Raw genomic sequence first — 25381 nt, 5'->3', positions numbered from 1 at the left:
AAAATCCCCCCCCCAAAAAAAGCTAGGTGTGGTGGTGCATGCCTTCATGTCTTTAGTGTACTCCAGAAGTTGAGGCCAGCCTGTAGGGTTATAGAATGCGTTACAGCTCAGCCTGGGCTAAAGTAAGGTCTTACCTCAAACACCTAAAAAGGGGCTGAGGAGATAGCAAATTGGTAACAAGCTTGCCTCACAACCATGAGGACCTGTTTGATGCCGAGAACCCATGTAAGAATGCCAACTATGGGGATATACATTGGAATCCCAGCACTGGGGCAGCAACATTAAAAAAAAAAAAAAAATACTGGGCATGCTGGTGCTCGCCTTTAATCCCAGCACTCAAGGCAGAAGTAGGAAGATTGACATGAGTTCGAGGCCACCCTGAAGCTACATAGTGAATTACAGGTCAGCCTGGACTAGAGTGAAACCCTACCTTGAAAAACTATATATATATATATATACATATACACATATACAATAAAATAAAAGATCCCTGGCATGGAATAAACTGGGCATGACAGTTCGTATCTGTAATCCCAAAATTTAGGAGATGGGAGCAGCTGGATCAAGTTCAAGGTCAGCCTGCTTCATAGTAAGTCCAAAACTAGTTTGGACTACATAAGACCCTGTCTCAAAACATCAAATAAGAAATAAAAAGTAAAAGCAGAGGTAAAGTGCAGCTCAATGGTCAAGTTTAGCATGCACAGACTCTGGTATCAATCCCCAGAATGAATGAATAAATGAATGAATGAAACCAATAGAGTTTCTCCTTTTTTTTTTTTTTTGGTTTATTTTATTTTATTCTAGTTTTGGTTTTTCAGGGTGGAGTCTTACTCTAGCCCAGGCTGACCTGGAATTCACTCTGTAGTTTCAGGGTGGCCTTGAACTCATAGCGATCCTACCTCTTGTCTCCCAAGTGCTGCGATTAAAGGCATGCGCCACCACGCCCCGCTGGTTTGTTTATTTTTGACTTGGAATTCACTATGTAGTCTCAGGGTGGCCTTGAACTCACAGCAGCGATCCTACCACCTCTGCTTCCCGAGTGCTGGGATTAAAGGCCACCACAACCTGCTACTCTCTTTTTTAAATGAGAAAACAACAGCCTGGCATGGTGGTGCACGCCTTTAGCTCCAGCACTCGGGAGGCAGAGGTAGGAGGATCGCCCTGAATTCCAGGCCACCCTGAGACTACATAGTGAATTCCAGGTCAGCCTCGGCTAGAGTGAAACCCTATCTCAAAAAACAAAACAAAACAAACAATAAACATATTTTATTTGTTTGAGAGAGAGAATGAGTATGGGGGACTGGAGGGATGTTTTAGCGGTTAAGGTGCTTTCCTGTAAAGCCAAAGGACCCACATAAACCAGTTGCACAAGGTGGCGCTTGTGTCTGGAATTAGTTTGCACCAGCTGGAGGCCCTGGCATGCCCATTCTTTCTGTCCCTTTCTCTCTCAAATAAATAAATAAAAAGAGAATGAGTATGGGTGCTCCAGGGCCTCCTGGCCCTGCAAATGCATACTCTAGTTTGTACATCTAGTTTTACATGGGTACTGTGAATTGAACTTGGACCATTAGGCTTTGCAAGTAGGTGTCTTTAATCACTGTGCCATCTCTCCAGACCTTTTTTTTTTTTTCTTTTCTCCTATCTCTTATTTATTTATTTATTTAGTTAGTTAGTTAGTTAGTTTTTAGTTTTCACTGTAGACTATGTATGTAGCTCGTGGTCTAGAGTGAGAACCTACCTAGAAAAAACAATTAAAGGAAAAGGAACATTAGCATGAACATAGCTTTATTTGTGGCTCAGAGTCTGGGGGTGGTGCTGGGGATGGAGGCGGATCTCTGGAAGATGACGCCTGGTCACGGGGACCAGTCAGATTTTGCCCGGGAATCTCCCCTGCTTGATCTGCTCATTCCAAGCCTGCACCTGGGGAGGCAGGGTCCAGCTCAGCCCGAGCCCAAGCCCTCCACCCTCTCCGCCCAGCGCCCCTCTGGCCTCTCACCCAGCTGATGGGGCACAGTGAGTGGTACACGCGGAAATAGTACTCGCAGGGCTGTGGGTTCTTCCCGCGGCGGCGCATGCTCTTCATGCATCGGTGGTAGTCTACAGAGTACCGAGGTTCGAGGGCGGAAGGCAAGCCACGCCCAGCCCCCAACAGCAAACGCCCTGTGCCCTCGGGTCCCACCCCTGCCTACCTCTGGCCACCCTTCCGCTCCAACCAGGCCCTACTCTGGTCCACGTTGGGGTTTATTGTTTGTGTGGGTTTTTTGTTTGGTTTTTATTTATTTACTTATTTTTGCGCCACCATGCCGGACTATTTTTTTTTTTTTCGAGGTAAGGTCTCACTCTAGCCCAGGCTGACCTGGAATTCACTATGGCGTCTCAGGGTGGCCTCGAACTCACGGCGATCCTCCTACCTGTGCTGGTATTCAAGGCGTGCGCTAACACGCCCGGTCAGGCTATTTTTTATTTTATTTATTTAGTTGTGTTTTCTTGAGGTAGGGTCTCGCTCTAGCCCAGGCTGACCTAGAATTCACTGCTGGGATTCAAGGTGTACACCACCAGTGCCTGGCTGCCACTTTTTTGGGGAAGGGGCTTTTCAAGGTAGGGTCTCTAGCCCAGGGTGACCTGAAACTCAATGTGCAACCACAAGATGGCTTCGAACTCCTGTGTGCGTGTGTGTGTGTGTGTGTGTGTGTGTGTGTGTGTGTGTATTTGATTTTTCTTATTTGAGAGAGGGACAAACTCCAGAAGCATGTGCCACCATTTGCACCCCCGTACCCCTCCACCTACTGCCTCAGTTTATTGTTATTTATTTAATATTCTATTTTTTAAATTTACTTAAGGGGCGGGAGAAGCAGAGGGGAAGAGAGAATGGGCACTCCAGGGTCTCTAGCCACTGCAAATGAACTCCAGACACATGCACCACCTTGTGCATCTGGCTTACATGGGTACTGGGGAATCGAACCTGGGTCCTTTGGCTTTTCAGGTAAGTGCCTTAACCGCTAAGCTATCTCTTTCAGCCCTATTTGTTTGCTTGTTTGTTTATTTTTCGAGGCAGATTCTGGCTGTAGCCCAGGCTAACCTGGAATTCAGTATATAGTCACAGGGTGGCCTCGAACTCACTATGATCCGCCAACCTCTGCCTACCGAGTACTGGGATTAAAGGCGTGAGCCTCCACGGGCGTCTGGCTCAGTTTATTTTACCCTATCTCTCCCATACTAGATTCCCCCGACCACTTTAGACCATACACCTCCCCTCCAACTGGCCCCCTCTCCTCACTCCCCATCCAGCATCCTCACTCCAGGCCCCGCCTCTTTGCCCAGGCCCTATCCCTTCCAGACCTCCCCCCTCCCACGGACAGTGGCGTCTGGTTGTGGGCCATCCATGTCGCTAGCCCAGCTCCCCACTCCAACGGGTCTCACCCAGAAAGTTCTGGTAGCAGTTACGGGTCTGGTTCTGGTTAGGGAAGCGCGGGTCGAAGGGTGGCGTTGTCCATTTGCCGTCCGGGGGTTTCTGGGCTTCAACATCCAACATCTGCGGAGGAGGAAAGTCCTGCGTGAAGGGGGCTCCCTGGAACCTGAGGGGCGCCCCCCGTCCCGACCTCACCTCCAACCTCTTGAGCCCACCTTAAACAAACCTTACTGGACCTTGTCCTCACCGCAGTGATGCCCACGCGCTGCTGGACCAACTCCAACTCGCGCCCAGCGCCCGCTGAGTCTGGGGCTGGGTACCACCCAGCGCAGGATTGGCTGCGTGCCCGGAGTCCCAGCCAATGAGAGCCGCTGGGCTTCTGGGACCCGTCTGGGGCGGGGTCAGTGGAGACCTACCGGCTTCTTGAAGGATGCTCCCCCTTTGGGGACCGCGTGCGCATAGATTCTCTCTCTCTCTCTCTCTCTCTCTCTCACACACACACACACACACACATACACACACTGAAAGATGTTCCCTTTGGGGACCTCGTGTGCATGGACACACACACACACACACACCGAAGAATGCTTCCTTTTGGGACTACGTGTGCATAGTCGTGCACACACACACACATCCTGAAGGATGCTCCCTTTGGGGACCGCATGTGCATAGACACACACCCGAGGCAGAACTTTTGAGTCTCAGACTCAAGATTTTACTCTCTTTGGAAGTTTAGTTTCTCCCCAGGTTTTTGTGCCCTGTCACACCCCCGCCCCCACTATATATAAACATATAGATATATATGACTCTGGTTTCTACCCAAGAGGGGAGAATCCGCACCCCCCCTCCCGGTCTTTTTCTGCACTCAGCTTCTTACAGTCGGGGTGCACACCAGTATTGGGGGGTGGACTGTGGAAAACTGTTTCTTGATTTCTTAGTTCCTCAGACCTCCAGGGGCCAAGGCCATGTCTCCTGCTTCTTCAGGGTACCTGTCCCCGCTGGGTTTCTCTGGACAGTTTCAGACAGGTTGAGTCTGCCGCAATCTGCTATTTAAGGTGCTGGGGAAGCTGTGTGCTGCCGGGAAAGAAAGTTTCAGAGACCAGCCAGGCAGATGGGTACCTAAATACTTAGTATATAGTGGGGAAGGAGGATGATTACTTCTAAGAAAATTGTTTAGCCAGATGTGGGGGCGTACACCTTTAACCCCAGCATCTAGAGGCAGAGGTAGGATGATCACTGTGAGTTCCAGGCCACCCTGGGACTCCATAGTGAATTCCAGGTCCGCCTGGGCTAGACTGAAACCCCACCTTGAAAAACTAAAAAAAAAAAAAAAAAAAATTGTTTAGGGGGCTGGAGAGATTGGTTAGCAGTTAAGGTACCTGCCTGAAAAGCCAAAGGCCCCAGGTTCGATTCCCCAGGACCCATGTAAGCCAGATGCACAAGGTGGTGCATGCATCTGGAGTTTGTTTGCAGTGGCTGAATGCCCCGGCACACCCATTCTCTCTCTGTCCCTCTCTCTGCCTCTTTTCTCTCTCTGTCCCTCTCTCTGCCTCTTTTCTCTCTCTCACAAACAAATAAAAATAAAACATTTAAAACTTGTTTAAGACTGGAGCAATGGCTTAGTGGTTAAGGCACTTTCCTGCAAAGCCTCAGGGCTCATGTTTCACTCTCCAGGTCCCAAGTAAGCCAGACACACACTGACCAATTTGCACATGCGCACAAGGGGCACATGAGTCCAGAGTTTGATTGCAGTGGCTGGAGGCTTTGGAGCATCAATTCTCTCTCACCCCTCTTCCCATAAAAGGCCATCTATTGTGCTTACCTCAAAAAAAATTGGGGGGGGGGTGGCTGGAGAGATGGCTTAGCAGTTAAGATGCTTGTCTGCAAAGCTAAGGACCCAGATTTGATTCCCCTGTACCCACATAAATCAAGATGGTGCATACATCTGGAGTTCGTTTGCAGTAGCTAGAGTCTCTGGCATGCCCATTCTTTCTCTCTCTCTCTCTCTCTCACACACACACACACAAATAAATTAAATATTTTTTAATTTTTAAATACTTTTTGGTTTTGTTTTTCAAGATAGGGTCTCACTATAGCCCAGGCTAACCTGGAATTTACTATGTAGTCTCACAGGGTAGCCTTGAACTCAGTGGTCCTCCTACCTCTGCCTCCCATGTTCTGGGCATGTGTCACCACACCTGGCTTTTTATTTTTTTTTTAATTAAAAAAATACTTTTAGGTCTGGAGAGATGGCCCAGCAGTAAAGGTGCTTGCTCAGTTCCCCAGGACTCACATAAGCCATATGCACAAGGTGATGCATGCATATGAAGTTCATTGGCAGTGGCTGGAGGCCCTGGCGTGCCCATTCTCACTCTCTGCTTCTTTCTCTCTCTCAAATAGATAAAAGTAAAATAAAATATTTAAAAATTTATTTAGGGCTGGAGAGATGGCTTAGCGGTTAAGCACTTGCCTGTGAAGCCTAAGGACCCTGGTTCGAGGCTCGATTCCCCAGGACCCACGTTAGCCAGATGCACAAGGGGGCGCACACATCTAGAGTTCGTTTGCAGTGGTTGGAAGCTCTGGTGTGCCCATTCCCTCTCTATCTGCCTCTTTCTCTCCCTCTCTCTCTGTCACTCTCAAATAAATAAATAAAAATGAACAAAATCATTTTAAAAAATTATTTATTTGAAAGAGAGAAAGAGGTATATATTTGAGATAGAGATAAAGATAGAGGGAGAGAGAATGAGAATGGGTGTGCCAGGACCTCCAGCCACTGCAAACGAACTCCAGACATATGTGCCTCCTTGTGCATCTGGCTTATGTGGGCACTGGAGAATTGAACCTGGTTCCTCAGGCTTTGCAGGCAATTGTCTTAACCACTAAACTATCTCTCCAGCCCAGCATGATCTTTTGACTCCTCAGACCTCTCCTCTTTTCTCTCCTGCCATTACTTCTCTCATTTTTTTAAATAAATCTTTATTTATGAGAGAGAGAAAGAATGGGCATGCCAGGGCTTCCAGCCACTGCAGACAAACTCCAGATGCACATGCCACCTTATGCATCTGGCTTACGTGGTGGGTTCTGGGGAATTGAACCTGGGTCCTTAGGTAAGTGCCTTAACTGCTAAGCATCTCTCCAGCCCCAACTTCTCTGTTTGGAGTCAGGGTCTCATCTGGTTCAGGCTAGTCTGGAACTTGCTCTGTGAAGGATACACTTGAATTGCTCTAATCCTCCTGCCTTCTCTTGAGAGTACTGGGTTTACACCTGCTGGGCAACATGCCACCAAAACCCAGTTCAGGACTGAACCCTGGGCTTTGTGACTGGTAGGCCAGCGCTCTGCTGAGCCACACCTGCAGTCCACCTTGTCTCATCAGCTCTGCTTGCTCTGACCTCCTCCAGTCTCACAACTTCGAAATCACTTTCCCTGGATTCCAGGTCCACACATGCAACTATCCACTACATGTCTTCCCTACACATCTCAGAATGCAGATATGAAAAATCCCAGTTTCCAGGGGATTAAGGTGCTTGCTGCAAAGCCAAAGGACCCAGGTTTGATTCTCCAGGACCCACGTTAGCCAGATACACAAGGTGGAGCATGCATCTGGAATTTGTTTGCAGTGGCTGGAGGCCCTGGTGTGCCCATTCTCTCCCTCCCCTCCTTTCTTTTTTCTTTTTTATTTTTCTTGTTTAAATAAATAAATAAAATACTTTTTAAAAAGAAAAAGAGAACCCCATTTTCCATCTCTTCCTTGAAACCTCCTCCGCTCACTGTCTTCCCCCACTGCTGCCTGTGACTACTGGGTCCTCTGGGTGTCTGGGACCCACACCTCCCAGCTATCTTCAACATCACTCCATACACATCGCCTAGCCAAAGCGATAGACGAGCAAAAAGCATTAGTTCACCCTTCAGAGCGTCTGCGAGTCCAAGGCTTCCCCTGTCCAAACCACCGCCATCTCCTACGTGCAACAATCTCCTCCACGTTCTGGTGCCCACCCACCGTCTTTGCCCTCTCTACATTCTCTACCCCCAACAGAGACAGTCCTTTCCCAGGCTGGCCTCAAACTCCTGATCATCCTCTTCAGCAAATTCCACCACCAGCGAGACAGTCCTTTCTACACAACTCATTTCTTTCCATCCTTTTGTCTCCAATCCTCCAGTTGTTTTTTTTTTTCAGTCAAAGCAATAGTTATTTTGCGTGTGTGTGTGTGTGTGTGTGTGTGTGTGTGTTTTCAACGTAGGGGCTCACTCTAGCCCAGGCTGACCAGGAATTCACTTTATAGTCCCAAGCTGCCCTCGAACTCAGGGCAATCTTCCTACATCTGCCTCCCCTAGGGCTGGGATTAAAGGAGTGCACCACTGCACCTGGATAATGCCATGGTTCTTAAACTTGTCCATAAAGTCCTGTATGACCGGTTCTCCAAAAGCAACCAGGCCTGCATTTCCTACAAGGAGAACCTCCCCGGGCTCTCTGGGGGCAGGAAAGCATACCATGTGTGCTTCTGCCTCAGGGAGTTTGCAATGGCTGTTCCATCTGCAGGGACTCCCTCCCTGCAGATATTCTCAAGCCTTCCTCTTTCCTTCAGCTCTTTTTTGTTTTGAGACACAGTCTCTTGTAGTCCAGGTAGCCTCAAACTCACTATATAGCTGAGACTGACCTTGAATTCCTGATCTTCCTGACACTGCATTCCATGTATATGTATATGTATATGTATATGTATATGTATATGTAAATTTTATTGCTGGGCATGGTGGCACATGCCTTTATGAGAGGGAGAATTGGCTCTCCAGGGCCCTGAGCCACTGCAATCGAACTCGTGCGCCCCCTTGTGTGCATGCACAACCTTGTGCATGTATCACCTTGTGCATCTGGCTCATGTGCAATATGAGGAACTTCAGTTCCTGGGTCCTTAGGCTTCACAGGCAAGCACCTTAACCGCTAAGCCATTTCTCCAGCCCCGCACCCCGGTTTTCTGCAGTGGTGGAGATTGAACCTAGGGCATTGTTTATGCTAGGCAAGCACATGACATGCCCAGCCTCCTTCTTTAAGTTTTTACATAAATGACTCTAGTTCCAAGCCTCCTCCTTTAGCGACCTGTTCTGTGTCAGGGACTGTCCTGGGCATTGTGAGATGATTAGCAGCATCCCTGGTCCCTAACCACAGGTGAGAAATAGAGCGTCCCATTCCTATCACCCTTATTGTTGGATCCTACATCCCTAATGCACACAGTCAACACTCCATGTTTAGTGCCATTAGACAAGGGGTTAGGTTATTGTTAGCGTGTGTGCTCAGCATATAGAGGCCCTGGATTCAATTCCAAAAGCCACATCCCAAGTGTGTCTGTGCAGTCTCTGTGTGTGTGTGTGTGTGTGTGTGTGTGTGTGTGTGTGTGTGCATGTGCACATGTAACTATATCTACGCACAGGTGTATGTGTTTTTGCCTGCATGGAGGTCAGAGGACAACCTTCCATGTTGTTCCTTAGGAACTGCATCCAATTTTTTTTGAGACAGTATTCCTCCACTGGCCTGGAGCTCCCTGGACAGGCTTGAGCCAGGCATGGTGGAACACTTGAGAGTCAAAGGTAGGAGGACCACCATGAGTGTGAGGCCACCCTGTGACTATACAGTGAATTCCAGTACAGCCTGAGCTAGAGTGAGACCCTATCTTGAAAAAGAAAGAAAAAATCAAGGTGCTGGAAAGAAGTGACTGGAGTACTGAGTAATATCTCTATCATACCTTCCAAGGCTCAGGGTCTAATGCGGAAGACGTGGCGGAAAGAATGCAAAAGCCAAAGAAAGGGTAGGAGTCCTTACAACGTGCTCCTCCAGATGCAAATGGCCTGCATAACCATGACCTCACAGTGCCTGACACTACCTACACAAGACCATCATAAGAGGAGGAAAAGATCACGACATCAAAATAAAAGAGAGATTGATTGAGATGGGGAGGGGATATGATGGAGAATGGAGTTTCAAAGTGGAAAGTGGGGGAAGGGAGGGTATTACCATGGGATATTTTCATAATCATGGAAGATGTTAATAAAAATTGGAAAAAAAAAAACAAACTCTGCCCTCCCTCTACTCAGGGTTCTTGTGTGGATCCACTGTGCTGGTGAAGTCAAGATTCCGAGCTTAAGCCCAAAATAAAGCTCTTTGCCTTTGGGAAAAAGAAAGAAAGAAGGAAAAGATTGGCTAGCCAGCAAGCTCCGAGGATTCTCCTGTCTCTGTCTCCACCTTGCGGTACTGGGATTACAAGCACGTGCCACGAACATCAGCCTTCCACATGGGTGCTGGGGAATCAAACTACAGTCCTTGATGCACTTGACCTGCTTTACCCACTGAGCTATCTCTCCAGCCACCCAAATATGTATTTTTATGTAGTGGTGTCTACAGTGAATATTAGCTGCTAACCCCAAATACCTGGGTGGAGGATAATTGACATCCGGTTCTGGTGTCGTCTTGACTTTAGTAGCCATGTTCTTTAACTTCTCAAGTTCTAAGACTATGGGCAGGAGGATCTCTGAGGATGTCCCCATCATGGCCACAGGACCCCGGTTGGGTACCCTCATGGTCACTTGACGTTTTTTCACGGGCTTTTGGGGTACCTTTGCTAAGGCCTTGGACTTGGAGACGGGGGGTTCTGGGATATGCGGCTGTGGCAAGTCTTCCCATGGGACAGCAGGCAAGGGGATGGGAACTTGTGGGGTGTTGGCCATCTTCGGGCTGTCAGAGGTAGGCATAGAGTGGAGGGGCACCTTGGAAGACCCCACTGGGTCCCAGGATGGCCCCCTCTTTGTCCATTGCTGTGTGTTCTCATTCTTCACCCACATGTGAAACTCTGGCTGCTCTCTGACCACAACTGGTTTCATCTGGCTGCAGGCAAAGGGCATGTTAGCCATCCTTGACATGGTGGATGCCCGGGAAGCCATGGAGAGCCAGGAAGGCAATGAGACCACAGGTGGTTTCAGGTGCTGTTCTTGGGAATTGGCCGTGATCATCAATTTGGCAAGGGTGAGCCCCTCCACAGAGAAGGGTCTGCTGCCCTCTGGGAGGGGGAGCTCAATGGCCATCTTCTTGGTGGTGACCCATCTTTTTTGCTGCCCCACCTCCTTAGATTTCTTATCATGATGATCCACGGTCACCTCCTCCTTCTTCTCGTAGAACCTCCCCTCCAGTTTCCTCGTGCTCCTCAAATTGTCCAGGGTGACCTCCATGCTTTTGCTGATTAGTATATCTTTGGACTCCTTCTGGGTTGTGGTGGAGGGAGACTCTAGGGTCCTGGTCTGGTTCCTTATGTCTATAACTTTTGTCTCATGGAGACCCACCAACATCACGGGTTCCTGTTTCCCTTCAGTCTTGTTTCTCCCAAGCACACCCCCTCTGGGAATTTCTGCCAGCAGCATGCAAGGATCAATGGGGGCCTTTGCCCCTGAGGTGGGCAAGTCATTTACTTGCTGGTACTGGGAAGATGATGCCAGGAACTTCTGGGATGGGGTATGTGGGACCAGACATTCCTTCTTTGGGGTAGGGGGTAGCATTTCCTTCTGGGGAATAGCAGATGTATGTGGGAACTTCTGAATTGGGGGTAGGGTCTTCTGGGGTGGGGCAAGTAGAACTGGAGTTTTCCAGGAGAGGTCAGGTATGTGTGGGGTTTTCTGGGGACCTGGTAATAAAGGTGAGGCCTTCCAGGAGAGGTCAGGTATGGCCTTCTGGGTTGATGGAGGTGCAGCTGGGGCCTTCCGAGGTAAAGCAGGTACATCCCGCACCTTATGTGACTGGTCCAAGATGAATGGTCCTCTCCTAATTGTAATTGGGACCTTCTTGGAAGGCAGTGGCCTCCGGTTCTTCATTGAGCTCATGGGCTTAGCCTTGGACCTGGGGAAGGAGGAATGGGGTGGAGAGCAGTAGAGTGCAGGAGGGTAGGGAGACAGGTGCAAGGAGGAAGATAAGGCGCTGGATTCGGGATCCATGAGATCTTCAAAGCCTTGTGGCCACATGAAGGTGTCCATGTGTTTGTAAGAGTTTAGGAAGATGAAATTGGGGCTGTCACCTGAGATACAGTGTGAAGGAGTCTGGATCAATCCTCCCCAGCCCGTAGCTCCCTCAGAATTGGATGTGCAGGCCTGTAGGTGGACAGAGGGATGTGAGGTCAGGTTCAGGGGAGACTCAAGGCTTCGGAGTCTTGGTCTCCCAGCCCACTTCCCTCAGACCCTGAAGTCCAGGTCCCAGCCATTCTCCCTCAGCCTCCAAATCCCGCCCCTTATCCAGCAGCTTGCCTGTGGGGAGGACTGATTCTCCTTGACAGTTTTGGAGATGATACTGAAGATGGTCCGGATGGTGATGCTGTCCTTATCTGCAAGGCAGAGAGCAGTCTGAGCCTCTGGGAAAGGGGTCAGGTCCACAAGCCATTCCATCTTGGGTGGCAGAGGCTGATGGTTGGTCTTACCAGAAACATGGATTTGAGTGTTAGATCTCTCAGGACAGGCATCTGGGTGGAACCTACAGGAGCAGTTATCATGGGACTGTGGTGGCCTCTGAGCCAGGGTGTCCCCCCACCTACCCAACTTCCAACCCTCCTACCAACAGTCAAATTTCTTGCCTACTTTTTTGTGGGTTTCTTCTTAACATCAGGATGCCCCATTTGTGAGCACATGAGAGGCAGAGAGTCACCCACAGCCTGAGACTTGAGTTTATGCTTGAGGACCTAGCAGTAGAAAGGAAGGGGACAGTCAGAGGAGGAACAGCCCAGGGCCACTCACCTTCTTGGATCTTCCCAGGCTGTCTCACCTTAGCCTTCCTTTGCTTCTGAGCAGTCCGGGAATTATAAGGATATATGTTCTTGGCAACCTCAACTGGGAAGAGAGGCAGAGACAGGAGGGTCAGGGACTTTGTGGGAGAGGACGGCCAGGAGAGCAGCCCAAGTGTTGGAGCTCTGTTTGTGTCCCAAGGGAGGACCATGACACGCAGAGGAAGGAGAAGGAGAGCAGACTAGATGGCACAAACTGCTCACCTGAATGTCTGCTGGAAGCCTGGTCCTGTGGATAGACAGGGGAGTTTACAGGGAGTATTTTTACTAGTTTCTTTCTTTCCTTCCTCCCTCCCTTCCATTTTTTGCGGGTATGCATGTGTGAACACATGCATTTGTGTATGTATATATGTGCAGGTACACATGTGTGCATACATGTGGGGACCAGAAGTCAACCTCAGATGCCCACCACTTTTTTGGGAGGGGAACCGGGGTTTTGAGGTCTAGCCCAGTCTGACCTGGAATTCACTATGTAGTCTCAGGGTGGCCTCGAACTCCTTGTGATCCTCCCACCTTTGCCTCCCAAATGCTGGGATGAAAGGCGTGCGCCACCACGCCTGTAGTCCATCCCTTTTTGAGTCTTTCATTGGCCTGGAGCTGACCAATTAGGCTAGAGTGGCTGCCCAGCAAGCTCCAGGGATCTGCCTGTCTCCATGTCCACAGTGCTGGTTGTCACACATGGGATCCAGTTCAGATCCTCATGTTTGTGAGGCAAGCACGTTACCCATTGAGCTATCTCCCCAGGCTTTAGTTTTATTTGTTTTTGAGATGGGGCCTCTGTGTGTAGTCAGGGCTGGCCTTGGGTCTGCTGTGGTTCTCCCAAGTGCTAAGGATTACGAACACGAGCCACCACTCCTGGCTTTTTGTTGTTTGTTTGCAATAAGGTTTTGCTCTACAGACGAGGCCAGCCTCAACCTTACAGCAGTACTACTGCCGTCTGCCTTCCAAGTGTCCCGCTTTCACGTGAGGTCACTTTTTGTAGTTTCTGTCTCTCTTGTTACCTACCCGGCCAGCAGCCTTGTCCCCCTTCACTTGGACCAACCATGAGATCAGACCACCCCACCCTCTAATAGACCCAGTGAGCAATGTAAGAGCCCAGGCCCTTTCTTGGGGGGGGTCCTAAACTTTGGCCGGTGGTTCCTGATGGAATCTGGGCAGTGGCTTCCTGCTGCCCTTGAGATGTGCCACATTGGGACCCCACCTGCAGCTGCCAAGTGGAAGCAGGTGCCACCTCCAGGGGCAGATCCAGGGGGGGTGTTTTCAGGGTCCTGGGCACCCAAGTCATATTTGGTTCGTGAAGCAGGTTTATGAGGCGGATCCAACAGTCGAAAAGGAAGCCCAGCTCATGGTCTGGGGCATCCAGCTCCAGGTAGTAGTAGCGGCCAGTGATCAGACGCAGTTTGATGCGCCAGGTGGGCAGGTCGTGGACATAGAGGTGGGCAAGGTCTAGCGGGATCATCCTGGGGGAGAAGGGAGATGGAGCAGCTAGAGCCAGAGGTAGAGTTGAGGTGGCCTGGTGGACGGGATGGAGGGGGGCAGGGGCGGGGGCGGGTAAGGCACCTGGTCAAGGTGAGGCCTGAGCAGTCCCTGCTCTGGGGAGGCTGGGCGATCAGCAGAATGTCGGGCAGCACCAAGCCGGGCAAGGAAGCAGCCACACCCATGGTCAGCCTATTGGCACTGTGGTGCACGAACACGGGACCCCCATGATTTGTCACCTGGGGTGGCCAGGGAGTACGGCTGGGAACCAATCCTTTTTCCAACATGCCTCCAGCACCCCCAGCCTGATCCCTCCCTAACCCTATTACAGAGGCCCCAAATCCCAGTCCTTCCTAAGCCCCCACCCCTGGCCCAGAGGGTCCCTGTCCTGTTTCTCAGCCTCCCCAGGGCACGGGGAGCTGGGAACCTGGACAAAGTTACTCTCGAACATGGGCAGCGGGCGGAGGGGCAGGTACTCGCCCTTCTGGAGGGTCTTCTGCAGCTCCCCCAGTACGGGGACCCACATAGGAGGACCCTGGGGTGGCTGGGCACGTCGCATATTCCAAAGCCTTTTCATGGTGGCCGTCCGATCAGTGGAGGGGACACAGGTTCAGGAATTCAGGAACCAGGTGTATCCCTGTCCTCCACCCCAGCCCACCACCAGCCTTGGACCCTTGAGCTTCACAAATTCCTGGAGCTTGGTGGTCCTGGAGCATGGGGTTTCCCCAGGGCCAGGGTACTCTAGTGTGGCCATGGCCCTGCAGGGGTGGAGAGCTCTGAGCTGTGGGAGGAGCCCTTGGCATGGGCTTTGTGACCTCACCAGACAGACACCAAGGGGCCCCTTCATGGAAACACTCCAGGGGGCCCCATCCTTCAGGGATGTGACCCTGGAGGCGTGAGGGCGAGGCTGGGTGAATCAGAACCCCATACCTAGGGTGAATAGCTCTTCCCCAGATCCAAGCTTATGATAACACAGGGACCCCTGAGGGGCCTTTTTGGGTTCGCATAAATGGATTGTTAATAAAAGGTTTGAGTGCCAATCTCAGCTCTGCCACTGACCCTTCCCTATACTCCAGCTAAGACCCAAACCCATGCAGAGCCTTAGTTTCCCCAAGGCTAATTGGTATAGGCCCACTTCAACAGTCTCTGACCACTGAGCAGTACAGAAAGGAATGCCTGCCAGCATGGTGGCTCATGCCTATAAGCCCAGCGCTTTGGGAGGTGGAGGTAGGAGGATCATTGTGAGTTTAAGGCCAGCCTGGGCCGCAGCAAAACCTTAAAAAAAGAAGGGCTAGAGAGATGGTTCTGTGGTTAAGGCACTTGCCTGCAAAGTCTAAGGACCCAGGTTTAATTCCCCTGTAGTTCCCACATAAAGCCAGATGCACAACGTGGTGCATGTTTCTGGAGTTGGTTTGCAGTGGCTAGAGGCCCTGGATGTGTCCATTCTCTCCATCTGCCTCTTTCTCTCACTCAGAAAGAAGGAAAGAAGAAAGGAAGAAAGAAAGGAAGGAAGGAAGGAAGGAAGGAAGAAAGAAAGAAAGAGAGAGAGAGAGAGAGAGAGAGAGAAAGAAAGACAGAAAGGAGGGAGGAAGGAAAGAAAGAAGCTAGGCATGATGGAACATGCCTTTAGTCCCAGCACTTAGGGAGGCAGTGGTAGAAGGATCAAGGTGAGTTTGAGACCACACTGAGACTATATAGTGAATTCCAGGTCAGCCTGGGTTAGAGTGAAACCCTACCTCAAAAAAACACAAAAAAAGAAGAAGGAGGAGGAAAGAAAGAAAGGAAGGAAGGAAGGAAGGAAGGAAGGAAGGAAGGAAGGAAGGAAGGAAGGAAGGAGGGAAGGAGGGAAGGAGGGAAGGAGGGAAGGAAGGGAGGAAGGGAGGGAGGGGAGAGAGGGAGGGAGGGACAGAAGAAGGGAAGGAGGGAGAGAAGGAGGTACCCCATAGCTAGGTATGGTAATCTCAGCAGTACGGAGGCGAAGGCAGGAGGATCATGAGTTTGAGACTCTAACCCTATGTATAGGGAGACCCTGTCTCAAAAATACCAAGGGCTGGGCAGGGAGTGAGGGGTGTGGTTCAGCAATCGTGCACTTGGCCAGCATGCATAAGACCTTGGGTTTAGTTCCAGCAACACACAAAAAAATGAGTCTAATCCAGAGTAGAATCACAACTCTGCCTCCTAGCTGTGTGAGCATGAGCAACAGATGTCTCCTCCTGTCTGAATCTCAGTTTCCCTCATCTGTAAAACAAAGTGTTTTTTTGTTTCTTTTTCTTTTAAACATTTTATTTATTTATTTATGAGAGAGAGAGCGATAGGTGAGAGAGAGAGAGAAAGAGAATGGGCACACTAGGGCTTCTAGCCACTGCAAATGAACTCCAGAGACATGAGCCACTTTGTGCATCTGGCTTTACATGGATACTAGGGAATAGAACCTAGTCCTTACTCTTTGCAGGCAAGCACCTTAACTACTGAGCCATCTCTCCAGCCCTCTTCTGCATATTCCATGTTTTTATTGCAAGTTGAGGAGCCCTGATTTGAAATACAGCTGCTGCTCTACCTAAACTGTTTTGGACTTTTGGATGAGGGATGATCATACCTCCTTTCTGTCAAACATATAAATATGTCCAAATCCCCCGCCCCAGTCACTGCCTATAGGTGACCCTTCAAGCCCAGGCTTACTGAAAGAGGTGCACAAGCTCATTGTCCATTGTCATAATTCTCCTATTCCTCATTGCCATCCCAGTCCGTTTCATGATGGCCCTACTACCTGGCACTCCTGGTAAATAAGGGCAACCTTCTCCCCAAGGTCACCTGTTACCATGAATTACCAAGGCAGGCCGTCTCTTTATCTGACTGCTCCCTTGATTATAGTCACACCTAATAACAGGAACAGCTCTGAGAAATGTAGCTAGGTGATTTCATCTTGGTGTGAACAAGATAGTGTGCCAAACAAGGTGTTTTTTAATTCTCCCCTCCCTCACAGGGTCTCACCCTAGCCCAGGCTGGCCTTGAACTTACAGCAATCCTCCTCCCTTTGCCTCTTGAGTGCTGGGATTAAAGGTGTGTGCCACCATGCCTGCCAGAACAAAGCTTTTTTAATTTTTTTTTAATCTTTTGGTTTTTCAAGGTAGAATCTTGCTGTAGCCCAGGCTGACTGGAATTCACTATGTCTCAGGCTGGCCTTGAACTCAGCTATTTTTTTTTTTTGTTTTGTTTTTTGTTTTTTGAGGTAGGGTCTCACTCTAGCTCAGGCTGACCTGGAATTCACTAGGTAGTCTCAGGGTGGCCTTGAACTCATGGCAATTCTCCAACCTCTGTCTCCCGAGTGCTGGGATTAAAGGCGTGCACCACAATGCCTGGCTTTTTTTTTTTTTTTTTTGGCTTTTTGAGGTAGGGTCTTGCTCTAGCCCAGGCTAGGCTAACCTGGAATTCACTATATTCACCATGTAGTCTCAGAATGGCCTCGAACTTAAAGCGATCCTCCTACCTCTACCTCCCAAATGCTGGGATTAAAGGCATGCACCATCATGCCTGGCCTGAGAACAAAGCATTTTTATTTTTTTGTTATTTTTATTTATTTGAGAGTGACAGAAAGAGAAAGAGGCAGATAGAGAGAGGGAGAAACAATGAGCAAGCCAGGGCCTCCAGCCACTGCAAATTCCAGATGCGTGCGCCCCCTTGTACATCTGGCTAACGTGGGTTCTGGGGAGTTGAGCCTCAAACCGGGGTGCTTAGGCTTCACAAGCAAGCGCTTACAGGGCAACCATGTACATGAAAAGCCAGACTCAGTGTGGTCTGAGACTCAGGTGTTCAAATGACAGTCTTTTTCTGTTCCCTTCTGGAGGCCTCCTTCCTTGTGGGGTGTGTATAGTGATGATGGGGAAGGCTAGTATTCTGTCATTCTAAAAATAGTGTTTATTATTTTTTAAATGTGTCATGCAAAATACAGTCATAGTAGAAATTCTGGAAAATACAGAGAAGCGCAAACAATAAAAGTCACCAACAATCCCACCTCTCATTTTTCAACCCTGAGACAGTCATTGTCAACATTTTGGTATCTTTTCCTCTATGGGTTAAAAAAAAAAAAAACCAAACTCCATATATGTAGAAAGAGCAACACAAAATTGGGATCACACAGTGGGTCTGTCGCCAGCTGCTCCGTATCACAGAATAGCTTTCAGTGTCTACAGCAGTCTTCCTTCCTGCGCTCCTCATTTTATAACCGGCTGTGTTCCCATTCGTGGATATGCCGTATTTTATTTCTCCATCTGCTGGACACCTAAATTGTTCCCGAGTCTCCAATGAACAACCTTGAGCTTGCAGCTTTGTACTGTGGGGGTGCTGTCAGTTACAGGGTGATGTTCTAGGACCCTCCCTTAACTTTTTTTTTTTTTTTTTTTTTTGGTAGGATCTCACTCTAACCCAGGCTGACCTGTAATTCACTATGTAGTCTCAGGCTGGCCTTGAACTCACAGAGATCCTCCTACCTCTGCCTCCCATGCACCACCATGCCCAGACTCTTAAAATATTTATTGAGGACTTACGAAGTGCTGCTAGATACCAGGTAAGACTCAGATCCTGCCCCGTAGTTCTCTGAGCCACCAATCTTCCCTCCACTGTTCTAACTCAGGATGTCTGTCTTCCCTTACTGTAGGCTCCAGCCTTCAGAGATATCACCACTAAGTGGGTATGTTTGACAAATTTAAATCCCCCTTTTCTGTCTCACAAAGGTTTGCTCACATTTTTGTACAAAACCTCAGACTTTCTTTTCCCTTCCTTCCCCATCCTAATATAAAAACTAATTGCTGCCAGGTGTGGTGGCACATGTCTTTATTCCCAGCACTCAGGAGGCTGAATTAGGAGGATCGCTGTGAGTTCAGGGCCAGCCTGAGACTAATTCCAGGTCAGCCTGAGCTAGAGTAAGAAAGACTCTACCTTGAAAAAACAAACAAACAACAAAACCCAAAAGTAATTGTTTAATAAATAACAAATGCTCCTTCCAGGCCCAGAGAGGAAAGAGCCACAACAATACTATGGAAAAAGATTTCTTAGAAAGCCAAATATCAGGGCTGGAGAGATGGCTCAGAGGTTAAGGCGCTTGCCTGCAAAACCTAATGACCTGGGTTCTAGTCTCCAGAACCCACGTAAAGCCAGATGCACAAAGTGGCACATACATCTGGAGTTCATTTGCAGAGGCTAGAGGTCCTGGTGCGCCCATTCTGTCTCTTCTCTGCTTGCAAATAAATAACTTTTTAAAATTTTTTAAAAAGAAAGAAAGCCATGTATCCAAGATCTCTGTTCTCTCCTCCTCAGGGACTCACAAACCATCTGCCTCCCACCCCTCCCCACTCCTTAAATAAATAAGTATAAATAAGGCACAGATGCCCCCCTCACCCAGGGGTCCTGAAGGGACTGTCTAGCTGGGGAAGGGTTGATGGGGGCAGGGAGGCGGCGTGCCCTGACTGCCATGCCCCCAGTACCAAAATAAATAAATAAATAAGATCTGGCTTTGAAGCACGATGTCAATGGTGGCTTTGGGTCTTGGGTTACAGCCGTGTCTTGAGCAGCAGCAGTCCCCGCACGGCCCAGTCCAAGGTCAGGTGCAATCCTCCTAGGATGGCATGAGCTGCCCGGATGCCTCCCCAGGCTGAGGCAGGGGGACCCAGGGGGGTCACTGGCTGGTCTTGGGGTGCTGGGGGCAGGGCCAGGCGAGACATCTGTCAGGAGAGTAGAGTGCTGTTAGCCAATGGCAACGCTAGGATGAAGGTTTGGGGAAGGAGATGTTGAGGGCTGGTATGGGCTGGGAGCTAGCTCTTCAGAGACTTCAGTTCACAAAACTGAGACTGCAATCAAAATATGGCCACTCAAGCAGGCGTGGTGGCGCATGTGCCTTTAATCCCAGCACTCGGGAGGCATAGGAGGACCACCGTGAGTTCAATGCCAGCCTGAGACTACATAGTGAATTCCAGGTCAGCCTGGGCTAGAGTGAGACCCTACCTTGAAAAAAACAAAAAGAGAAAGGAAGGGAAGAGGATACTTAATAGGTTGACATTGTATATATGTAATTACAAAGATTGTAATGGGGAGGTAATATGATGGAGAATGGAATTTCAAATGGGAAAGTGTGGGGGTGGGGAGGGAGGGAATTACCATGGGCTATATTTTATAATCATGGAAAATGTTAATAAAAATTAAAAAAAGAAAAAAGAAAAAGAAAAAAACAAAAAGAAAAAAAATGGCCATTCTGAGCTATAAGGTGGCACACGTCTGCAATTCCAGCACTTGGGAAGTGGAAACAGGAAGATCGGATGTTCAAGGCTAGCCTTAGCTACATAACAAAGCCAGCCTGGACTACAGGAAACTCTATCTCAAAAAAAAAAACCCAGCTGGGGCTGAAGAAATGGTTCAGCAGTTAAAGGGCTTGCTTGCAAAGCCTAATGGCCTGGGCTCAATTCCCAGTGTGCATGTGAAGCCAGATGCACAAAGTGGTGCACGTGTCTGGAGTTTGTATGCAGTGTCTGGAGGCCCTGGTGTACCCGTTCATTCATTCTCTCTCCTTCCAAATAAATTTTTTAAAAAAATTTAATTGCCAGGCATAGTGGCACATGCCTTTAATCCTAACATCTGGGAGACAGAGGTAGGAGGATCACAGTGAGTTCAAGGCCAGCCTGAGACTACATAGTGCCTTCTACCCTGGGCTAGAGCGAGACCCTACCTCAAAAAAAATTTTTTTTAAGGTGGATAAAGCCTGAGGAATGACATCCCAAGTTGTCCTCTGACCACCTCCCCCCACACACAAAGGTTGCTTGCCCTGAGGTGGGCGTATGGGGCTAAGTTTGGGGGCAAGGTCTTTGGAGTTGAGTCTGGTATCCTATTGCTTGCCAGGTCCCCTCAGGACAGTTGGGGCTGGAGTCTTGGAGCTTGGAGTCTAGGGACAATGTCTAGGGGCTGTGGCCTCAAGCCTAAAGTCAGACCCTAGGCTCTCGGGCTGGAATCTTCAATGTGGCATCTCTACAGTGAAGTTCAGGGATGCATGGGTGATAGGGGGTGTCTCAATCTGGGTTCTTGGAGATAGGAGCTGGAACTTGAGGTCCAAGGTCTTTGGAGTCAAGAATCATAGTCTGATCTGTTCAGCCTCATGGTCTTGGGTCTAGGGTTTTGGAAGTCGAGGGTCTTGAAATCTTCCAGACTCAAAATATCTGATGTTTTGGCAAAAGAAATATGGGATCTGATGGTTTGAGACCTCAGAGTCTAGGGTAGGTTGTGGTGTGCATGCGTGTGTGTGGGTGCATGTGTGTGCATGGGTGCATGCAGCAAACTCCCCCTCTCCAGTGCTGGGATTACAGGCATATACCTCTACTACCACTGAGGGTCTAGGTTCCTAAAGTCTGACTTTGTAGAACAGGTCTCAAAGCTAGCTGTGTAGAGAATTTAGGGTCTGGGGTCTGAGGCTCTTAGAGATTAGAAATTAATAGTTTCAGGTGTTTGGGGCCTTGAGCCTCTAATTCTCACAGGAAGACTTGCATTCTTGAATCTCGGGGCATTAAGATAGAGATCTTGAGTCTCAGGATCCAAGGTCTGAAGTTTTGTTAAGGATTATAGCATCTGGACTCTATAATCTCAGGGTCTAGGATTTGTGGGGACACAAAACTGTGGACTACAGTGTCTTGGAGGAGTACTTGGGGGACGTCTTTGGATCTCAAAGTCTCATGGCCACGGGATGTTTGGTGTCTCTCTCAGAGCAGAGATTGGGGCTGGGTTTCCACAATCTGGGGTACAAGGTGTCAAGATTCAAGGTCTTGAGCTGGGCATGGTGGTATATGCCTTTAATCCCAACACTTGGGAGGCAGAGATAGAAGAATTACTGTGAGTTCAAGGCCACCCTGAGACTACACAGTAAATTCCAGGTCAGTCTGGGCTAGGCTAGAGCAAAACCCTCCCTTAAAAAAAAAATAATAAAAAGATTCAAGGTCTTGGACTGCAGGTTCTTGGGGTCATGAGGATCAGGGCTGGGGGTGTGAAGGCTTGGAGCCAGAACATACCAGGAGCTGCAGACGGCGCAGCAGCCGGTCCAGCCGGGCCTGGAGGGCACCCAGCTCCGGCTCCAGGGTCTTCAAGGAAGGTCCACCTGCCCGGCGCAGCCACTGCACATGACGGAGGTAGGACAACAGATCCACACGGAGCCGCGTCAGCACACCGGGCAACTGAGGACAGGGACAGGGCATCAGGGAATGCCAGGACATGCCCTCCTCTGCAGACCCCATGCCTCCTAACTCTCCACTGCTCAGATCCCATTTTACCCGGGGCCGCCAGCGCTCACCTGTAAGGCTCCCAGTGTCCCTGCACTCATGGCCAGAGTGGGTAGGGAGTCCAGGTTGTGGTCCCCGTCGGCTGGGAATTTGTCTCTCTGATGAGAAAGAATCGGTGAAGCGGGTCCCATCACGCACCTCAGAGCCCAGCTCCCCACATCATGTCCATCATCACCTCGCCTGTCCATTGTCTACCTCAGACCCCAACTCCTCCTCCTGTTCCTGCCACCCTGAGCACCAGGATTCCTCCACTTCCCACGGCATGCTTCTGTCACCCTATCCTACCCAGAGCCACCCCTTCGGCGTCTTACCAGCTGGGCCGCCAGCTGCCGAGTGTCTGCCAGCAGCGACCGAGTCAGGAGGACAGCGCTGTCCAGCTCGGTGCGGGGGTCTGAGGAGGCTCGAGGGGAGCCAGACGGTGGCCCAGGGGCAAAGGCTCTATCTGGCCAGAGGCTCAGCACCACCAGGACCAGGCGACAAACACCTGGGGAGCCAGAGGAGAGGAAAGCTCAGGCCACAACCCCGGGACTGAGGCAGGAGGGCTAGGGTCTGGACCTGTTGGTACACGGAGGGGAGCTGTGAGATCTGAGATTATGAGCCTGGAAGAGGAGGGTTGGTGTCTGAGTCCCCCAGTCTCAAGGAGGAGGAGGGCTTGTTGCCTGGACTCTTGGGTCTGAGGGAGGAGGGCTAGGTCTGCACTCCCAGGTCTGAGGGAGGAGGGCTGGGGTCTGGACTCTCGGGTCAGAGGGAGGAGGACTGGGGTCTGCAATCCCGGGTCTGAGGGAGGAGGACTGGGGTCTGCAATCCCGGGTCTGAGGGAGGAGGACTGGGGTCTGCAATCCCGGGTCTGAGGGAGGAGGACTGGGGTCTGCACTCCCGGGTCTGAGGGAGGAGGGCTGGGGTCTGGACTCCCGGGTCTGAGGGAGGAGGACCGGGGTCTGCAATCCCGGGTGTGAGGGAGGAGGGCTGGGGTCTGGACTCTCGGGTGTGAGGGAGGAGGACTGGGGTCTGAGGGAGGAGGACTGGGGTCTGCACTCCCGGGTCTGAGGGTGGAGGATTGGGGTCTGCACTCCCGGGTCTGAGGGAGGAGGACTGGGGTCTGCACTCCCGGGTCTGAGGGAGGAGGACCGGGGTCTGCAATCCCGGGTGTGAGGGTGGAGGACTGGGGTCTGCCCTCCCGGGTGTGAGGGAGGAGGACTGGGGTCTGCACTCCTGGGTCTGAGGGTGGAGGGCCTGGAGGTCTTGAGTCTCAGGGTGGGGCGCCCAGGGGCAGGTCGCAAAGTCCGGGCGGGCTTCCCTCTCCCTCCCTGGCTCTGGCTGCCCCGCCCGTCGGAGCAGACGCGGCCCGGGGCGGGTAGACGGGCCGGGCGTCTCCCGTCCGCCCCCGGACGCCGGAATCTGGGCCCCGGGGCGGGGCATGAGGGGGATGGCACAGGCCAGAACCTGCCCCCTCCCCCGGCCCCAGGAGCCCTCGCCGGCCTGGGAACAGGGGCAGGAGCCAGAGGCTGGGACTGAGACCCGAACACCCTGATCCCCTTCCCAGGGAGGTGCTCCAGGCCCACCTACCCACTCCCCCACCCTTCCCATAGGCCAAGCCAGGTGGGAGCGGGAGGCCCGGAGCCCAGGGCCCGAGGTGACCCGGGCACACCTGGCCTGGCAGCCGCGGAGCAGACGCGCGCCGCCCGGGCTCAGGGGCTCGGGACAGCTCCCTCGCGGCTGCCCATCCCCCCGCACCCCAGCGGCCCCGCCCACCCCGGGACAGCCAGCCAATCAGCGCCCCCCAGGCCGCGGCGCTCCAGCATCACACCCCCAGCCCGCCCCCTAGCCCCCTACGGCCGGAGCCAGCTTTCCCTCCCGTCCTGTCCGTGCGTCTGTCCTCCTGCCCGCTGCATCTATCTGTCTGGCTCTCTGAAATCTCTCTGTCCTCGCCCCTCTCCGCGTGTGCTCCTGGGGCCCGTCCCCTGGGGAGGAGGAGGAGGGGTGGTCTTGCTCTCATCATCTGGCATTCTCTGCCTCAGTTTCCCTCCCTGAGCCTCTCTGTCAAGGCGGAGGAGGAGTCCCTAGCTGTCTCAACTCCTCGGCTCCCGCTGACTTCTCTGGGGTTCTGGGCACTTTGGGATCACCTCCCAACATCTGTCCCTCTAGGTCGCTTGTTTGTTCTTTTCATCCGTCTGTGTCTGTCTGCCCATCTCTTCTCTCGACCACCTACTTTCTCTGAAGACCCCTCTCTCTCCATGACTCCGTCTCTCCTATCCTCTGTCCCCACTCCATGTCTGCTTCCCACCCTCCCTCCATCCCCCCCCCCACCCGCCTCTGGTCCCTCCTTCCCTCCCTGTACCCACCCACCCCCACCCCATGAACTGGAACCAACTTACAGTTCATGTCCCCACAGGCCAGGGGTTCCCCAGGGCAAGGGGCAGGGAGCTGGGGGCCTTTAACCCTTCCCTGTCCGCTGCCGGGGGAGCCCCAGGGGTCAGCTGGGCCTCGGCCTGGGGAGGGGAGGCATGTGCGTGTGAGCTGCAAGGGCCGGGCAGTGAAGGGAGTGTGTACGCCTGGGGGGTTATATAGGGGGCCGGGGCGGGCGGGCGGGGGGCAGGCGGCAGGGGAGGGCAGCCTGACACATACTGACTCACCCTCCCTCCTGCCTTTTCCATTCAGACGAGCCGGCTGCCTAGCAGGGCTCAAGCCGCCCTGCTCGGAGGAGGGCACGGAAGGAAAAGTTGGAAAAGTTGAAAAGTGAAGAGGGGGGGTGGTCGGAGAGGGGCCGGTGAGGTCATTGGCGTCCCCTCCCTCCACCTCCAGGGGCTGGGGCAGACACACAGGACTCAGGAGCTGGGGCCCCGGGTGTGGGTGGGGGTCTGGCTGGACCTGGGCTAGTGGAGAAAGATGTGAAGGCAGGCAAGAGGGAGAGTCAGGGATACAGAGATGGAGATACTAGACGGAAAGACAGAGACAGGGCCATGGACACCCACAGAGGTGGGGATACCCGGATGCATAGACATGGAGACTGGGATGCACAGACAGAGAAACTGAGAGACTAGGGATGTAGCTCAGCCGGTAGAGTACTTGCCTAGCATGCAGAGCATGCACGAAGCCATAGGTTTAATCCCCAACACTACATACAACCAGGCATGGTGGAACGTGCCTGTCATTCCAGCACGTGAGAGGTGGAGAAAGGGAGATCAGGATTTCAAGGTCATCTTTGGCTATATATTGAGGCCAAGCCTGGGCAACATGAACCCTTGTCTGAGGGGAAGGGAGAAACTGAGGCACACATGGGCAGGAAGAATAAACACAGAGATGGGCCCAGCCACGGAGATACACTTGACACAGGAGTGGTGAGGCTTTGGGTGTGTGAGATCCATGAGAAAGGTGGACAACA

General features: G+C 51.4%; 3 protein-coding genes across 4 annotated transcripts; all 3 read right to left on the bottom strand.

Moving 5' to 3' along the window:
- Nucleotides 1-1768: 1768 nt before the first annotated feature.
- On the bottom strand, nt 1769-3703 carry LOC101614086 (cytochrome c oxidase subunit 6B2). The gene is made up of 4 exons (XM_004672673.2): nt 3636-3703; nt 3421-3532; nt 1997-2097; nt 1769-1920 (listed from the first exon to the last, which is right to left on the bottom strand). The coding sequence occupies exons 2-4, from the start codon at nt 3530-3532 to the stop codon at nt 1867-1869; spliced, it is 267 nt and encodes an 88-aa protein (XP_004672730.1). The 5' UTR covers nt 3636-3703; the 3' UTR covers nt 1769-1866.
- On the bottom strand, nt 3653-14267 carry Fam71e2 (family with sequence similarity 71 member E2). Its single transcript, XM_012952260.2, has 11 exons — nt 14118-14267; nt 13775-13929; nt 13416-13674; nt 12419-12443; nt 12196-12260; nt 12012-12112; nt 11855-11907; nt 11685-11761; nt 9829-11531; nt 7773-7878; nt 3653-3799 (listed from the first exon to the last, which is right to left on the bottom strand). Exons 1-11 carry the CDS (start codon nt 14265-14267, stop codon nt 3653-3655), a joined length of 2841 nt encoding a protein of 946 aa, XP_012807714.2.
- Nucleotides 14268-18906: 4639 nt separating this feature from the next.
- Il11 (interleukin 11) lies at nt 18907-24398 on the bottom strand. 2 transcript variants are annotated; one of them, XM_004672674.2, is made up of 5 exons: nt 24375-24398; nt 22311-22483; nt 22011-22097; nt 21733-21894; nt 18907-19407 (listed from the first exon to the last, which is right to left on the bottom strand). In XM_004672674.2, the coding sequence occupies exons 1-5, from the start codon at nt 24379-24381 to the stop codon at nt 19237-19239; spliced, it is 600 nt and encodes a 199-aa protein (XP_004672731.1). In that variant the 5' UTR covers nt 24382-24398; the 3' UTR covers nt 18907-19236. The 2 variants fall into 2 exon arrangements, with proteins under 2 accessions (XP_004672731.1, XP_044990206.1); XM_045134271.1 differs by lacking the exon at nt 24375-24398 and adding an exon at nt 23648-23712.
- Between the last annotated feature and the right edge of the window lie 983 nt (nt 24399-25381).

Source organism: Jaculus jaculus, chromosome 14, assembly GCF_020740685.1.
Source record: "Jaculus jaculus isolate mJacJac1 chromosome 14, mJacJac1.mat.Y.cur, whole genome shotgun sequence".
NCBI lineage: Eukaryota > Metazoa > Chordata > Mammalia > Rodentia > Dipodidae > Jaculus > Jaculus jaculus.
This window is presented reverse-complemented; position numbering and strand designations above follow the sequence as displayed.